Genomic DNA, 16,939 nt, shown 5'->3' on the forward strand with positions numbered 1-16,939 from the left:
TGCCATTTTCACTCTAGATGGTAAGTTTTGGAACGAACAGTGTAAGTCACTGACAGGTCTATAAAGTTTACAGAGGTGGTTTGAAAATACATAGTTACAAAACATTATACTAGGCTACAAAAATGTGCATTGCTTTTGTATTTAGTATTATATTGTTATAATATTATTTTTTTTGCTTTTTACAAACTTTTAAATAAGGACAACATAAGAATTAATTTAATGATAGCCTTCCCCACCATTCCTTTTTTGGTATAAACGTAGATTCGTAAACAAGCAGCTGTCACATCTGACTTTTGTCATGTTGGAAGTGGCGAATTCTTTGCAAAGTTTTGTTCCTGATTCGGGTTGTTTTATCCATATTACGACGGATTCCCGATGAATTGTTAATTAAAATGTTGTTTAGTGGTTTTATTTGATGTTAAGATAGTGTTATTTGATTGATAATAGTTAATTGAACCGGTTATATTAATGATTTAAGCCACCATGTCCCCGAATAGATGTGATGGTTTACTGGCGAGGGTGGATTTTCCGCTTTATACGCTCCAAACGTTAACGAATAGACACGTAATAGTTGCGGGTGGCGGCGGAGCGGCGGCTACAGGCGTTGCTAATGGATTTGTAAGTATATACTTTATCAAATATGTAATTATGCGCCATGGATTAGCTATGATTAGTATACGTGTCAGCTGCTTACTCGAACGTTAAATCAATGCAGGTTTCGCTGGTTTCAGCTCCGAAAATGTCGTTTCACATTCCTATGTAAATTATGTTGCATAGAGAGTTAAACATAATTATAATTTCTAATTGCAGTGGCAATAGCAGTTTTTTAATGTTTTCGCATTTGTTTTGGTAATACAATACAGTTTTTTTGTCATATGATTGGTAATGGTAATCTGGGAGAGCATCTAGCAGTTAGTTTATTCATGAAAATGCACTCTATATTATCATGCAATCATTAGTAAAGAAAACCATATGCTGACTCCTAACATTGTCTCCTATCATCTTTGCAGGAAATATTTGAGCTATCACACAATGGAACGAGATTTGTGGCCGAAGAGGTGATGAGGCATGAGACTGGGCCGAACGTTGTGATGAACTGTTCTGTTCGGAGTACACAGAACAAGACATTTCTAACAGCAGGCCAGGAAAGTCACTGTCAGCTGTATAAAGTGAACATCCGCATGGTGGACGCGGCTGAGATGAGACGTGGCAGCTTCAAGGCAGAAAATGGCTTAATACGGAGAAGACGTCGCACTGTATCGGAGAATGACAACATATCTAAGAAGGACAGTAACAGTAATACTACGGAGAAAAGAATATCATTTGAAATAAGGCCCAGCGATAGTGTGCAGACTGATTTTAGGTAAATACATTTATACATACATACATAATATCATGCCTTTTTTCCCATAGGCTTTGACAGAGACTGTTAATAGGTTCCTTATAAACTTCCCTTGCCTTATTCACATCCATATATCTTGTCATACAGGACCACCCAATATGAATATTACACAGCTGACCTTTTTCTAGTCATAAACATTTATTTTACGCAAAATCTAAATTTTGTATTCAGAGCAAGTGCCAACATTTATAGTTATCATTCTGTTGAGATACAACAATAAAGCTTTAAAAGAACTTTAAGGAGATTTTAGTGACCAATATTCACCATTAAAAGTATTGCTTTTACAGCATAACAATAATATATATACAAACAACCATTATGGTAATATTTATCTAATATGAACCATATTAATTTTTCAAATTACTTGCATATCAATTATGAGTTCTTGAATACAAGATTACACCCTCTTATTACTTTATTATATTATATTATACACAAAAGTGAAATTCCCAGAAATGAATTATGTGAGCATTCAATTCCTAAACTTCCCATTACTAATGAATTCCATTAATTGAATTATGAGTCATGCTATTCACAATGGTAGACACATATTAGCTATTGTCTCCTATGGTCAGTCAGGTCATTGTTTCTGGGTCAATAGTAATAAGGGGTCATTTAGAATCTAGGGTACATTTACTTAGATGATATTTAGATTTATTTAGGGGGTCCTTTTGAAGGATTTAGATTTGAATTATTTGGACATATCTGTCTGTTAATAAAGGTTTGAAGAATTGATATTTATGTGGCAAGGATTCTAGCATTAATATATTTAATATGTGTCATCTAAAACTGTAAAGTATATGTACAGTCTTAGCAAATCAATATATCATTTAATTTCAGCAGTCTTTCTATATTCATGAAATAAATCCAAGTAGGTAACTTAATAACAACCTGCATTAGTTATTCTAATGCTCCACCCTGTGGAAGTTTCAAATTAAATAAGTAACAGGCAAGCCTTATTTATAAGGAAGGATACTCTAACATGACTAACATCACACTACAATCTCTGAGAGCATAATTTTCACCATTAATACAAATGAAACTGTAGTCCACAGCTTGTAATACAACAATGTATTATTCAATAGAAAAGCAATCCATGAATTCTTATAGGAGAAAAATTCTCAGTAGGAGTGCAGACTTTGGCAATGTGCCCAATAAGCAATAAATAACAACATGCTAGACCATTATTACTTGGAGATTGTAGATTGTATAAATATATATGAAATGATGACTATTCTTATTGTTTGGGCTGTGTATTGACTTAGAAATAAATGTGTTCTGATCTTGTGCATCCATATTTTGGCCATGATTTAAGCTTAGAAAAACAAAGTCTTTGTTAAGTTTTAACTATTTGATGTAAAAAGAAATATTTTTTGGAAAATAGGCTTTTTTAGTTAAGTTCAAAATTCCGACAATCGAAGAATTGTATTCTAAGATTATCTCCTACATTTATGGTCTGTTTCATGGATGTATAAGTATTGCTTAATCAGTTGTTACAATGATGAATATTGACAGATGTTTACATACATTTGTTGCCACTTTATCTTTCAGATAGGCTATCAGACACGTATCTAAATGTCGTGAAACTGGCCCTTTAAATAACAAACTAAACATCTTAAACATTTCAACAAATTTGTGGTGTATTTAGTTGCATAACCACATGAGGAAATTCTTCTCTACTTAATCATCTGCCAAAAATAGTTTCATTGTTAGTCTACAATAGCTAAAAAAGGAGATAACTGACCCCATTCACCAGATAATAGATGATCTATTATCAATAGATAAGCACTGATAAGGGCAGCTACTATTAGATTATATTACAGAAGAATGCTTATCACTATATCTTAACATGCCTGATAATAACTTTGACGTTTCTTACTAACTACTTGCAGTCATGATGACTAATTATTTAAGATTAGTAATTATCTGTGATTTTAATGATGTATACAAGTCCGGTTTTGTAGATTATGTATCTGCATTGCTAAATATTCATAATGATCGTGAATTTTGAGCTGCCAATACGATAGAATCTGTAGGTTGGAAACTGCATGTACTTTATTATTCATGAATATATGTACCTATACATACCTTTTTCCCATGAGGTTGGTCAGACTAAAGAACGCCATTTGCTACTATTTCAAAAAAAATATTTTCCTTCATTCACATTCATATATCTTTTGATGAATAACAAACTTGCTTTGATTCCCATCTTTCTTAGCGTATTTTTTGTAATAAGAGCAAATCTGAGCTATTATACTCCTAAAACTCATCAAAATTGGTACGACAGTTCAGCCACAAACCGTACAAGACCGAGAGTAATATTCGCAATAAAAAAATTAAGCATTGATAAGAATAGATAAACCTTTTTAAAAAACACAGATGTAACTATATAATTAACATCTACTCACCTCTGTACATATTGATTTACACAATAAATAATAAAGAAACAATAATAATATTATACAAATAGTATCAGACTGTACAAATACAGCAGTCAAGGTTAAAGGTCACACATTGAACCCAAACAATGAACTCACTTTAGGAAGTTTCGTGATAAGTAATTATAATCTGTTTAGTAAAGACTTCATACTATAATACATATTTATATTAAGTTGCGTAGTTTTAGTATTGAGTTAAGCAATAAAAATACTTTTTTAATTTGTCTTATATCTTCACACTTTTAGCATCAATTATATTTTAACAATCTTAAGTGTTGTTAGTGCATCAATAGTACTAAAGGTTTTTGGGCTAGATGTCACCGTGTGTGCCACATCCCTTAAACTGCAACTAAGCTCAATCAAAAGGCACCTTACAAACTGTTGCTTCTTACATTATTCTTCCTGTAGATTTTTTAATGAATAGAATTTAGATCCAAATTCTACACCAATCTACTCTCTGATAATTAGTGTGAACGCTTTCTTCGCCTATCTTTTGCCTTTATGACAATACACTGCTCATAAAATAAATTCATTCTCTTTGCTCTGTGACTAAGATCACGACATGTTATGTTTTCAGCAATGATCCACTACAGCGAGTGGTGCGCATCAGCCACAACGGCAAGCTGATGGCGACGGGCGGCATCGACGGCAAGGTGCGCGTCTGGAGCTTCCCCAAGATGCTGATGCTGTTTGAACTTGATGGACATACTAAGGAGGTTCGTACACCATTCATTAACTACCACACTACTACATTAACTTATACACTTGCAATGTACTTCACATGGAAACATAGATATACAGTTGTAGATAAACAATAGCGCGGGTTATAAAGTTGTTTAGTGATTAGGACATTTGACTGGTCGTGATTGAGGGTTTGAGGGTCAGAGGTCAAAAGTAGTCATTGTGATTAATGTAAACATAACTAGCCTAATACCTTAACCAGTCTTATCTAGTGGGTTACAGTATTTTCTTAAACTGTTGAATCAGTAGTTTTTTGTATGGGTGTATTTTGAGTTGTTAACTAAAATCATAATTTGTACTTATGTTTTCAGATCGACGACCTAGACTTCAGTCCATGCGACACATCACTGGTGAGCATCGCTAAGGACGGCCAGGCGCTGGTGTGGGGCACCGCGGCCAAGCGCGCGCCGCTCCTCACCATCACCTGCCAGCCGCCCAATGGCAACAAGTATCTGTTTAGACGATGCAGGTTAGATGTTATACCATTCTATATTATGTCATAAGAATATTACTAGTGTTATTTGGCCTTCTTTGTGTTTGATGCCATATGTTAAAGAAGCTTGGTTAAGATAGGATACGAATATTCTTAATTTTAGTTTGTAATAAAGATAAAACTAGATTTTTTCTGGTTTAATTGGTCTTTTTATTTGAGAACGTACACATTTTGTACCAAAAGAAAAAAAGAGTTTAATTTGACACTACTTTCTAAGGATAGCAACGGCTAAATTGACAATACGAAAATATATTTAAAATGAAAGTTAACAGTACCAAATAGTATTATGTTAATCACAAGAACTAATCTTCCAACTTAATGTTATTTCAGATTCGGTCTCATAGAGGACCAGAAGGGCGAGTACCGTATGTTCACGATAGCCAACCCGCTGACGCGGTCAGGTCGCCAGCGCGGCCTGCTGCAGTCGTGGGAGCCGCGGGGCGGAGCCCTGGCGCGGTCGGCGCTCGCCACTGAGTCACTGTCGGCGCTCGCCGTGAGAGATGACGGACGGTTCGTCGGCGTCGGCACTATGTTCAGCGGATCTGTTGATATTTATGTCGCTTTTAGCTTACAGGTATGTTATGATCAAATTTTTTTATTAAGTAAATAAATTATAAATAAATTTAACCCATTAATGTCCCACTGCTGGGCAAGGGTCTCCTCCCGTAATGAGGGAGGGGTTAGGCCTTGAGTCCACCACGCTGGCCAAGTGCGGGTTGGGGACTTTGCATACCCTCAATAAATGTATTAAACAAATTTTAGGCATGCAAGGTTTCCTCTCGATGTTTTCCTTCACCGTTGGAGCATGTGATAATTATTTCTAATACACACATAACTTCGAAAAGTCATTGGTGTGTTGCCTCGGGTTCGAACCTGCGACCACTTGCGTGGGAGGTGTCAACTTATACCACTCGGCTATCACTGCTCAAATATTTTTTATTAAGTAAAATTTTAAAATGATTAAGCATATTGAACCCATTAATGTCGTACTGTTAAGCAATGTTTACCTTTTGGAATTAAGTAGGGGTTAGACCATAAGTTAGGGACCTTCGACCCACGAAGAACTGTTTTAAATAAATTTAAAGCACGCAAAGTTGCGATGTTCTTTTTTCACTTCTTAACCAATGATAATTATTTCTAATACACACATAATTTTGAAGAGTAAGGTACGTGTTGGGTTCGAATCCCCGAAGCGAAAACTTCAAACTTTCCACTACCACTGCTACAAAATCTTTAAACCATAGTTCAGATATTTCCTTACAAGAGTAATACAACGTGTGTGTGTTGTACAGCGAGTCCTGCACGTGAACAACGCGCACATGATGTTTGTGACGGGGCTGGAGTTCCTGCCGGTGCGCGGCTACGGGCCACCCATCACCTCCCGCAGCGAGGCCGCGCTGCTTTCCATCTCCGTCGACAACTGTCTCTGCGTTCACTCTCTGCCTTATAGAAGTAAGTGCACATACCATTATTAGCCTATTTCAATGAGGAAGGGATGTTTGGAAAAGTGATAAAAAATGAAAAGTTTTCCATGCAAGTCTGGTGGCTCTGGTGCAATGCCTAAAGACATGGCGTAAGTTTGTTTTAATTATAATGTGTATCGTTGATAAAGAGATACGAAATATAGTTTTCTAATCCAAACTTACACCGTGCCTGATAATAGGAATGCTTTAAAGTGGATCTTTGTTGGATTTTTTTTAATTCACTTTTTTAACATTAAAATTTGTGTTTTTGTTTACAGGTACCGTACCTGCCTGGGTTGCCATCCTACTAATTATATTCGTGTTGTTCTGTACTTTCGCGTTATGTTCCTACATGGGCATTTAACATAAAAAAACACATATTTATTGTATACATAAACAAAATGAAAACTATTTCTTGTAAGTGATCGGGGTTATGTCTAGTGTAATTTTATTCTAATAGGCAATTATGAATATTACGCTCATATACATATTATGTATGTATAAATAGGATTAATTTAATTAAATGAGGTGCAATGTTGCAATGTTTTGGATTTTTATTTTACCCTATTTACAAAATATAAATAAGTACAACAAGTATTTATTTATTTATAATCTTTTGGTCCCCAAAACAAGCCTTATCCTAGCCTGTCCAAGTCATACAAGTAAATCACCTGAATTTTCGACAGGTCTGCCATAAAAACGATGTGTATCTCTGTTCCCGGCTTCAACACCGCCTAGGCATCTTGATTTCCTGAAGTGATAAAGTTTTAACCTGAACTGCCAAATAAATGCCATATGCATTTATCTGGCTTGGCGTCTGGTCTATGTAATGTCTGACATGTGGGCATACATAAAGTATACAAATTACACAATGCAATATAATTTAATAGCATAAAATAATATATTATAGTCTTCAGTATGTAGGTGATATGGACAAGCACAAGCTTAGTGTAGTATATTCAACGGTAAAACTTTTTTAGGTTTCGTTGTGGTAGATGAAAATAATAAATGAAAACTTTTTTCAGAACTTGCATCTTATAAATTAGTTTCAATTTCAAAACGAACTTAAGTAACGTAAAGCAAGAAAAATCACAATTTCTAAACGAAATCTTAAAAGTCAAGTTTACAGAGGAAGCTTTGTTTGACAGATATTTGGTGACGTTTTAAATTCTAAATTTTCGTTTACTGGTTTTGAAATTATTCGTAGTGATTTAGAATTAAAAGAAAATAAGTTTTATGAGTCATATTTGAACTTACAAAAATCCCAATATTTTTAAACAACATAAACATTAAATTATGTAATACGCTTACCTAAAACAACATTCGTAAACGCACATATGAATCAAGCGATTATTTTGGTGTAACAACTGTTTTTGTTTTTATTCGTAAATTACGATATTTTTGGCCTCCTGGTGTTGTAATTGTCCTGGGATTCATTGGATTCTCTACCTAGGCCAGGATTGTGTGTGTACAATGGCAGGAGCGCCTACGGATTGGCAGTTGGGATGTGTGGAGGTGAAGCAAAGAGGAGCATATCTTTTGCAGTCTGGTCAGTGGTCTGATTGCACCTTCTTGGTGGGTGCTGAGCCCCACCAGGTCGTGATACCAGGTCACAAGCTAGTTTTGGCGATGGCGTCACCAGTTTTCGAGGCTATGTTCTATGGTGGAATGGCTGAAAGGAATGATCCTATTCCCATCCTTGACGTGCAACCTGAGGCTTTTAAAGCACTGTTAGAGTGAGTATGTAAAGTGGAAATCATATTTATTACTTACATTCTATTAATATAGCTGTAAAACCCGTACGTTAGCTACTTGACATCTCAAAGCTGATGACCACTATTAGACCAAGGTATTCATCTTTACAGCCTATAATGTCAAAGTACCATGAAGTTAAACTCGTTACTAGAATAAATACAGACTTTTTATGTATCTAAGTACTACATACAGGCTTACATTACCACCAAAATCTATAAAATTAAACTTCCACAGAATAGTTCTAGATCTTTCTATTTAAACTTGACTTCTATTCTTTCTAGATACATATATACGGACAATATAAACATAAGTTCGTTTGACAAAGCCTGTGAGCTGTGTTACGGAGCCAAGAAGTACATGCTACCACATTTAGTGAAGGAGTGCACGAGGTTCCTGTGGTCCGACTTGTATCCGAGGAATGCTTGTCGTGCTTATGAGTTTGCGAGGCTGTTTGAGGAGAATGTTCTTATGGATAAGTGTATACAGGTAATATTTTGTTAACTTTATGTAGAAAATAGACAAAAAATCCTATCATATCAGTATACTATCTTTGGAATGTAATGAAATAGAGTAAAACCAAGCAATGTTGCTCCCATATTAATATAATAAGAACTTAAAACATATTTATAGTAAAGCATAATCTTTTTATTAGCCGAATTTTAAAACCTTTTAGAAACATAATTCAGACACTTTATTCAAATGTGGTTGCTTAATGGTTGAAGCAATGAGAATTTAAATATTCTTTTAAACATTTTTGTATTTAAGGATTACACAAATCCAGGATTGTTATTAAACTGAACTGAAAATGCACAAGACTTTTCACAGAATTAAAAATAGTTGACCTTAAATCTTTGCAAATGAAATCAAAATAAAAAAAATACCCAATCGACTTTATCTTTACACATCTTTCTTTTTAACTAAATCCCAGATAATCAGTACAAACACCAAAGACGTACTAAATGACAGTAGCTTCGAGGACGTTGAACTGAACACAGTGATCACGGTCTTCTCCCTCGACCATCTGAACATAGACAGTGAGCTGGATCTATTTGAAGCAGCCGTACGGTACGCTAAGGCCCAAGACAAGAGGGGCAGTGAGAGAAGTGTGAGCCCACCCTCGGAGAACGGACCACCGAATGAGAAGAGGTCTAAGAGTCCTGGACCTTCAACTTCTAAGGAGAAAGTTAGTGTGAGTGGAATTATGTTTTGAGTTTATATTTCAAATTATTACCTGTCACAACAATGTGTGTAAGGGTATTTTGCTGCTAACAAGTGTGTGGAATGTAGTGATATGGCTAGCCATATAACTGCCTACCATGTTATAGCATGAACAAAACCACTAGGAGACCACACAACACAATAACTAGTACTTCAATAGCTTATTCTGGTCATTAGTTTCAACATTGCCAAGTTCTGCCAAACTCGTTTAGTAGTTTTGCTGTGATTGAGTAACAAACATCCATCCAACCATCCAATCTTCAGCATTTACGATTCGCCTTGTATTTATTGCAGGTTGTGAATGTTGAAAGCAGTGCAGAAAACAGTCCAGAAGCTGTGGTGGAGACTCAGAAGACAAGCGACAGTGATCAACCACTGCCGGGACCGTCGGACGAGAATAGTAAGAAACCAGGTGACATGTTTACCTATAAACTGATACATTACATTATTTATTGTATTTCCCTTATTGCACATAGATAACTTTGTAAGTATACCATGTCCAAATTGCACTGATAGGCTGCAGGTAATTAAATCGACACTTTGTATCAAATTTCACAGGCTTATTTCCTGCTTACTGCATAAGGCAAATGCCGGTCTATTTTAACGTGATGTTGACGCTATAAGACTCGATAGACGAAGACGCGACGAAGACGCGATAAACTCGCCCCTTATTACATGTGACTAAGTTTGCAAGAAATATTAATGTATCGTGTATTTGACACATTTCAGTACTTTTTGTCTGTTGTTTGTATGTTTGTAAAAGTCCCCGCGACACAAGAGCAACTGTTAGTGAGGGAATTGTCTTTTTCAAAACAAAAAGAAAAACTAACTTTCGAGTATAACGTGTTATATTTATTTTCAGATACCAAAGACAACAAGCCAAAGATTCGCAGTGCTATAGAAAAGATCAGGTTCCTGACGCTCACTCCTCAGGAGTTCGCAGCGGGTCCGGCGCGGTCCTCCCTCCTCACGGAGTCGGAGGCCTTCGCCGTCCTCATGAACATACTGTCGAGCAACTCCGATGTGCCCATGCCTAGTGGCTTCTCTATGTGCAGGGTGCCCAGGAAACAGCTGATCGGAGATGGACCTTCATCTAATGTGAGTACTGTACATTTATTAAAATTATGATACCTTTGGCGTAGGCATATTATTATTTGAGTCGTTTAGAAACTAGATGTTCATTATTGGTTTTTATTCTGAGTGGCTTTTAAACTATAAGATATTTTTATTTTATCACTTGCTGTAAAATTGTTTTGAAACTTTTGCATGCCTAAATATTATATAATACATCTCCTAAGAGAAGGCAACTAGGTCCATAACTCGCCCTTGGTAAGTGTGGCCTCAAGGCCTAATCCGTTTCGCGTTTGGTAGTAAACCCTTGCCCAGCAGTAGGACAGTAACGATAATAAAGTGTTTTTTTAGTTACGAAATTAACCAGACATATCTATACATAATTCACGAAATGTAATATTCACAGATGGCGACGCTAACAGTGGACACTCCAAGCCCGGTGATGTTAGAGCAAGTGTTCGGAGCGCCGCAACAACACTTACCGAGCACTGCTCACTACCCACGACCTACACGGCATGAAGGTAACGAAAACATGACATAGTATACAGCGTTCAGAATACCGTCAATCTGGGTAATGTGACATGACATTGTAAACTTTTGTCTTTCCTGAGCCAAGTTTATATATTAAGCCTAGGAATTATGTGCCGTTTAGAAAACTAGCGTTCCGGCCCGCGTCGATTTTAAGTGCTCCTATACACTTCCTGAGGAATCTTCTAACCAAATTCACTTCAAATTCACTTCGCCGTTAAACTAGTAAGTTTGGCGAGTATAAAATAGTTAATAGATTAAGATAAATTGTAAAAGTACAATAAATAAATAAATATAATAAATTTCGACTTTCTACGCTCAGTAGTTTCGGCTGTGCGTTGTCCATCAGTCACTCAGTCAGTCGATCAGTAATGGAAGTTAAATTAGTTATCATTTTGATGTATCAGTGAATATATGCTAAAATAATATTAACAAAACTATTGGAGTCTGCAACAGTACAAACCATTTAATATAACACAGAACATAATATAGAACAAATCTAAATTAAGTGTTTAATATAATGTTTCTCCACAGTGCGCCACTCATCAATGGTACAAGGCCTAATAAACCCGAGTCTGTCGGGCGGGCCGGAGCACTTGGAGCGCCACAGCTCCGACTTCAACAAGATCTACTGCCAGCGCGCCATCATACAACACACGGACTGTCTCAACACCAGCGTGCTGGACTGCTCGGTCACTTTCATGGTGGATAAGAATATATGCCTGCTGGGAGTGCAGGTGAGCTGTCGCTTTACTACCAACGAATTTTGAAATTAGCTGTAATAAGTTACTACTTGTAATTTTGATATTAATTACTACTTTCGTAGCTCAGTTGCTACATCGCTACCATTGCGTTTTGAGGTCGTGAGTTCGATTTTCACGCGGAGCAATTATTTGTGCGATTTATAAATAACTAGCTGACCCGTGCAACTTCGCTTGCGTCACATAAGAGAGAATGGGTCAGAATTTTTCACGTTTTTGTAACTCTTTTTACTGTTACTCTGCGCCTATTGGTCGTAGCCTGATGATAAAAAATATGCTTTTTTTTCACGAAAAATATTCTCAGAATTATTTATATCTCGTAATATATGTAACGAAGTTGCGCTAAGGCATATCCGTCATTAAAACAGTTGCCATGACAACGGAATTTTATTAATTCAATCTCGCGACTTCGTTCGCCACCTGAATTTTCCCGGGAAATGCGTCATTTTCCCGGGGTAAAAAGTAGCCTATGTCCTTTCTCGAGTATCAAAATATCTCCATACCAAATTTCATGCAAATTGGTTCAGTAGTATAGGCGTGATTGAGTAGCAGACAGACAGACAGACAGACAGACAGAGTTACTTTCTCATCTATAATATTAGTATGGATTGTTTTGGGTCTAATTGTATTTTGTGTTCATTGTTTGTATGTTTGTGAAAGTCTTTGCAACACAAAAGTGCGGGAGCTGTTCTAAATAAAATTGTTGGTACATTCGCGTAATTTCAAAGTCCTCATATTAAAATCATGAATAAAGTATCCGGAGTTTTCTAACGCTTGAAGCGTTATAATATGTAACTAGGTAGTGTACTGTCCTTGGATCCTGACTGATTACTGTCTAGGCGATTTCGTAGGAAAACAGTATGTATAAGTATTTTGTAGTCAATACTCTTAAGCGCTGTCTCCACGAGCGAGAGAATCGCGGCGATATTATCGTCGTGCCACGTATTTCTATACACTCTGTATGGAACCGTCTCCACACGGCGATAATATTGCCGCGATGCGACGAGTGTCAACGAGCGTGCGAAACGTCAATACATCGTCGCTAGTCGGCCGCGACAAGCAGCGGGTCCGCCGCGCGATCGCGACGAGCGCGCGGCGAGCGCGCTGTCAAATGCAGCAAATGTCAAATCATTTATTTTCAATGTTGCCTCTTGTTTCGAGAAGCTTTTTAAACAAGGAAAACGCGGGGATACCGTTACGAGTCGCCGCGGAATCTCTGCGATTCCGTTACGACTCGCGACGATACGCGGCGGAATTATCGCTCGTTCGTGGAGATTGTCCGACGATACAAGGGCGGACTCGTCGCGATTCTCTCGCCCGTGGATACAGCGCCTTTACCAGTGAAAAATACGATTGACTAACAAAATCAGTCAGTTTTGACCGGTTAAGGGTTTTGACTTCAATATATAGTGCTCATTCACGTTGACTCGCGGGCGCGGTGGCGGGCGCGGTCGCGAAATATCAAACATATGGCGTAGTTCCCAAGTGTTCACGTACAAACCGTTCGCGCGGTCTAAGTCGCGGGCGAGCTAGCGGTGTCGCGCGCTCGCGGCAATATCAAACATATGGCGTAGTTCCCAAGTGTTCACGTACAAACCGTACGCGCGGTCTAAGTAGCGGGCGAGCTAGCGGTGCCGCGCGCGGCCCGCGTGGCGCGCTCGCGTCAATATCAAACGCGTGAAGATGTTCGTGTGTGTTCACGTCGAACTAGCGGTGGCGGGCGCGATTCACTCGCGACGTCAAGTAAGTTCAGCCAGTTTGAGCCGGTTTGAGCTTGTTAACGCCTGGCGGCCAACGTGAACACAAATCGCCACGTCCCCGCGCTCACGACCGCCACCGCGCCCGCGAGTTCCAACGTGAACAAGCACATAGACTACTACTCTAGTCCTATACCGAATTTCGCCTTTCACGTGCATTGAAATGTGTGTTAGGTCCCGACGCAGGCGCCGAGCGAGGAGGGCGTGTCGCTGGCGGGCGCGGGCGGCGCGGGCGGCTACTGCGAGCTGCTGTACGCGCACCTGCTGGACGCGGACGGCGCGCGGCTCACCTACACGCACTACACCAACCGCGTGCCCTACCGACACCTGCTCGACATCATGTTCAACCGACCCGTCTACATACAGCGGAACAAGGTACGGAGGCTTATTACAACTGTTAACTTGAAAGAAAATAGTTTTTATTTTGAGCAAAGAAAATTGGGATCTTGGAATTCCGCTAGTGAAACGCCTACAGACTCCAAACAAACCTCACATACAAGTCGACTATAGATGATATTGACAGTCCAACATCTGTCCCTTTATTTCATCATAACAGAAAGACAGACATTTTTTTTATAAGAGACAGGGAAAAGTTTCTGTATTATGTGATATCATTAACATCGAAAAAACTAATTATTTGTGTATTTACACCTGATTGAAACAAGGGCTAAGAAAGCAAAAGCGACAGAAATTATCTTTAAACAATTCACAGATAAAATTATTTTAAACTTAACTTAGCTTACTTTCTTAAACATTAAAAACTGAGCCAATAATATGTTCTTACATAAAAACAAAAAATAACTCTGTCAAAAACCTTTCATATAAATCACCCTTTTTTCTTCTCACAGGTGTACAAAGTAGGCATAGTGTTCAACAAGATGGGCTGGTACCCGATGGGCACGTGTGCCCAGCAAGTGGCCGCCGAGTCCGTGTTCTTCAACTTCGGCATCGGACAGAGTTCGGACTCAGTTCGCGACGGACTCATTCGGTCCATCATCTTCACCTACTAGCCCGAAATGTGCCGATGTCGGCCCTGTACTGATCTTGTTATACTTGTCGATTGATGCCTCTCAACCTACGCTTTGATATTGAGAAATACTTGTAGAAAATTTTTGGTACTTTTGAAATTCTTTGATATTGTAAATTTTCGTGTATTGCGTATTTCGCGTCGTAGTTAAAATTAACAGTAAATGAAGTGATTAGGGATTTTTTATGAGATTGTTTTCAGAGATAATTAAGTTCTGAGTTTTAATTTGTAGAAGTTAACATTTCAAAATGTTATTATTATCAGTCGTTGGATGAAATAAGTTGTTTTGTTACATAATTGAAAAAGGTGTCTGTTGACAAGGTGTATGAAAAAACAGGTGTTACACCAAAATAAAGAAAAAATGTAAAAAAATAACATCAAAAAAGTGAAAAGTAATTAAAATTGTGGAGTCAGTGTGGCGGGTACCAAGATCTTGATAGTTTTGATGTATAATTTGTTATTTTGATAGTTTGTCTAAATTGTGTAGTTATTTCCCAATACGAAGGAGGTTGAGATCCATGTATAATGCATTAGCTGGCTTACTACATAAGTCATTATGCTTAGATGTAAAATTTAATAAGTGGTTATATTCTGAACGTGAACGTTCCTAAAATCGTAAAACGTGTCCTATTTCTATCATAACTATGTTTTTATGGCGCAACGGTAGTGTATGCGACTGTCGCGGGTTCGAGTCTCGTCGCGACAAAAAAATATTGGCAAGTTTTTGTGACAAGAAATTTGAAAATCTGACATTTGCAAAATTAGGTTATGTTTGTATATTTAGCTATACTTAGGCCGTTACAAACGTGCGAACTACGTCATAGTTAAAATAATCATATGAATGTGACAATGTGTAGTGATTGAGAGACTCTGATAAAATGACATGACTTAGTTCGCACGTTTGAAATGGCGCGAGTATAGTGCGTCACTTTATGATTTTTCTTGTCTAGAATTGTTAGAGTGTGTGTAACGCAAGTATGAGAGAATATTTTGCCAGTCAATTGCAGTGCAGTGTTATTAATAAGGTTTTGTGTGTCGTTCTACAAGCTAAGCATTTGTTTATACATTCCTAGTGTAACTGGTTATGAAATATTATAGTATCAATAGGCAAATAAGAAAGTTTTGTTTCAAATACTTTTATACAAAGATTTTGAGTTTAATGTTAATACTACATAGGAAATATGATTATGCAGATACCTTAACAAATTGTCGCCTTAAGAACTTCCTCCTTTTTTGTAAGTCGGTTAAAATAAGACATTTCACACATTGACATGAGTTTCGGGCACACAAGTTCTTGCTTTTTAAAGGGTTTACTGCAAACATCGAGTAATACAAGATAAAAAATGCGCTATTGTTTAAATCCTGAAATCGTATTATGTATTTCTATAAATCTACTTTTCTCAGTCATAACTTTTAAACTTTCGCGTTGCATGTTTATTATATAATAGGATACAGTCAGCCTGCGACCGCGGCGATTGCAACCTGCGCCGCAACGTCAGGCATTTCAAGGTAAAATGCGTGTTCGCGTTAATTCCCGTATCCTATTATATAATAAATACTATTCTCAGTATTGTATAAAGTTTTTATACTTGTAATTTCGGTGTCGCTGTAATTTTTATACTTATCCCGTTTCCGGGATTATGTTTCTCTGATGTGTAAAAAATAAATCGTGTACGGACAATCTTAGCTTGTAATGTTTGTTAAAAACGTATTTATTAAAGATATTTTTGATAAGATATTGTTGTATTTTTCTTTAAAATATTCTCTTATGTGTTAATACTTTTTTGTTTTGAAATGTATTTTAATATATATGTATGTGTTCAGTACTACCTGCCTAAACATTTGTCTAACCCCCCGGTTTCTGTGTTACATTAGACGTTAGTTTATCTATTCAATAGCGTTTTTTATATGATTTTAAACGTTATTGAATAGATAAACTACCGTTAAATGTACCTCAAAAACCGGGGGTAAATAGGTTTATGATTTTTGTGATCTAGCTGGTCGTTTCTAGGTTCGTAGCACTGCGCAGTTTGGGGTCATAGGTTTGATAACCAGATATTCACCGTTAAGAAAATGAGGTGGCACATCTAAACAAAAAAAAAATTTTTTTTAACTGTGGACTATCATCTTATGGTATGTTCAACATGGTTATTGTATGATCAATAGCCCCTTATGTGTAAAACAAGAGATTAATTATTTATATCTCTAATATATTCTTGTCGTTACGTTTTAATACGTCATTCGAGTTAACGATTATGTGTCATGACGAACGTATCGGTATTACA

General features: G+C 37.2%; 2 protein-coding genes across 3 annotated transcripts; both read left to right on the forward strand.

Annotated features, from left to right (window-relative positions):
- The first annotated feature begins 285 nt into the window (after nt 1–285).
- Nucleotides 286–7,080, forward strand: LOC142987178 (guanine nucleotide-exchange factor SEC12). Its single transcript, XM_076135757.1, has 7 exons — nt 286–618; nt 1,011–1,363; nt 4,418–4,556; nt 4,893–5,050; nt 5,405–5,648; nt 6,367–6,526; nt 6,816–7,080. Exons 1-7 carry the CDS (start codon nt 484–486, stop codon nt 6,899–6,901), a joined length of 1,275 nt encoding a protein of 424 aa, XP_075991872.1. The 5' UTR covers nt 286–483; the 3' UTR covers nt 6,902–7,080.
- A 685-nt stretch (nt 7,081–7,765) lies between these two features.
- Nucleotides 7,766–16,390, forward strand: LOC142987180 (uncharacterized). Of its 2 annotated transcripts, none has more exons than XM_076135764.1 (9): nt 7,766–8,273; nt 8,574–8,778; nt 9,221–9,481; nt 9,805–9,910; nt 10,373–10,608; nt 10,988–11,102; nt 11,644–11,846; nt 13,802–14,002; nt 14,476–16,390. In XM_076135764.1, the coding sequence occupies exons 1-9, from the start codon at nt 8,011–8,013 to the stop codon at nt 14,635–14,637; spliced, it is 1,752 nt and encodes a 583-aa protein (XP_075991879.1). In that variant the 5' UTR covers nt 7,766–8,010; the 3' UTR covers nt 14,638–16,390. The 2 variants fall into 2 exon arrangements, with proteins under 2 accessions (XP_075991879.1, XP_075991877.1); XM_076135762.1 differs by having other exon boundaries at nt 7,772–8,273; nt 9,805–9,922.
- The last annotated feature ends 549 nt before the right edge of the window (nt 16,391–16,939 follow it).

This window comes from Anticarsia gemmatalis, chromosome 3, assembly GCF_050436995.1.
Source record: "Anticarsia gemmatalis isolate Benzon Research Colony breed Stoneville strain chromosome 3, ilAntGemm2 primary, whole genome shotgun sequence".
Classification (NCBI taxonomy): domain Eukaryota; kingdom Metazoa; phylum Arthropoda; class Insecta; order Lepidoptera; family Erebidae; genus Anticarsia; species Anticarsia gemmatalis.

What these genes read in the sequence shown, in the direction of transcription:
- LOC142987178 (XM_076135757.1), top strand. Translation starts at nt 484, where the DNA reads ATGTCCCCGAATAGATGTGATGGTTTACTGGCGAGGGTGGATTTTCCG. An exon ending in CAGGCGTTGCTAATGGATTT is followed by an intron (nt 619 to 1,010) that starts GTAAGTATATAC and finishes TCATCTTTGCAG; the next exon opens with GAAATATTTGAGCTATCACA. An exon ending in ATGTCGCTTTTAGCTTACAG is followed by an intron (nt 5,649 to 6,366) that starts GTATGTTATGAT and finishes TGTGTTGTACAG; the next exon opens with CGAGTCCTGCACGTGAACAA.
- LOC142987180 (XM_076135762.1), top strand. Translation starts at nt 8,011, where the DNA reads ATGGCAGGAGCGCCTACGGATTGGCAGTTGGGATGTGTGGAGGTGAAG. An exon ending in ACGACCTACACGGCATGAAG is followed by an intron (nt 11,103 to 11,643) that starts GTAACGAAAACA and finishes GTTTCTCCACAG; the next exon opens with TGCGCCACTCATCAATGGTA. An exon ending in TCTACATACAGCGGAACAAG is followed by an intron (nt 14,003 to 14,475) that starts GTACGGAGGCTT and finishes TTCTTCTCACAG; the next exon opens with GTGTACAAAGTAGGCATAGT.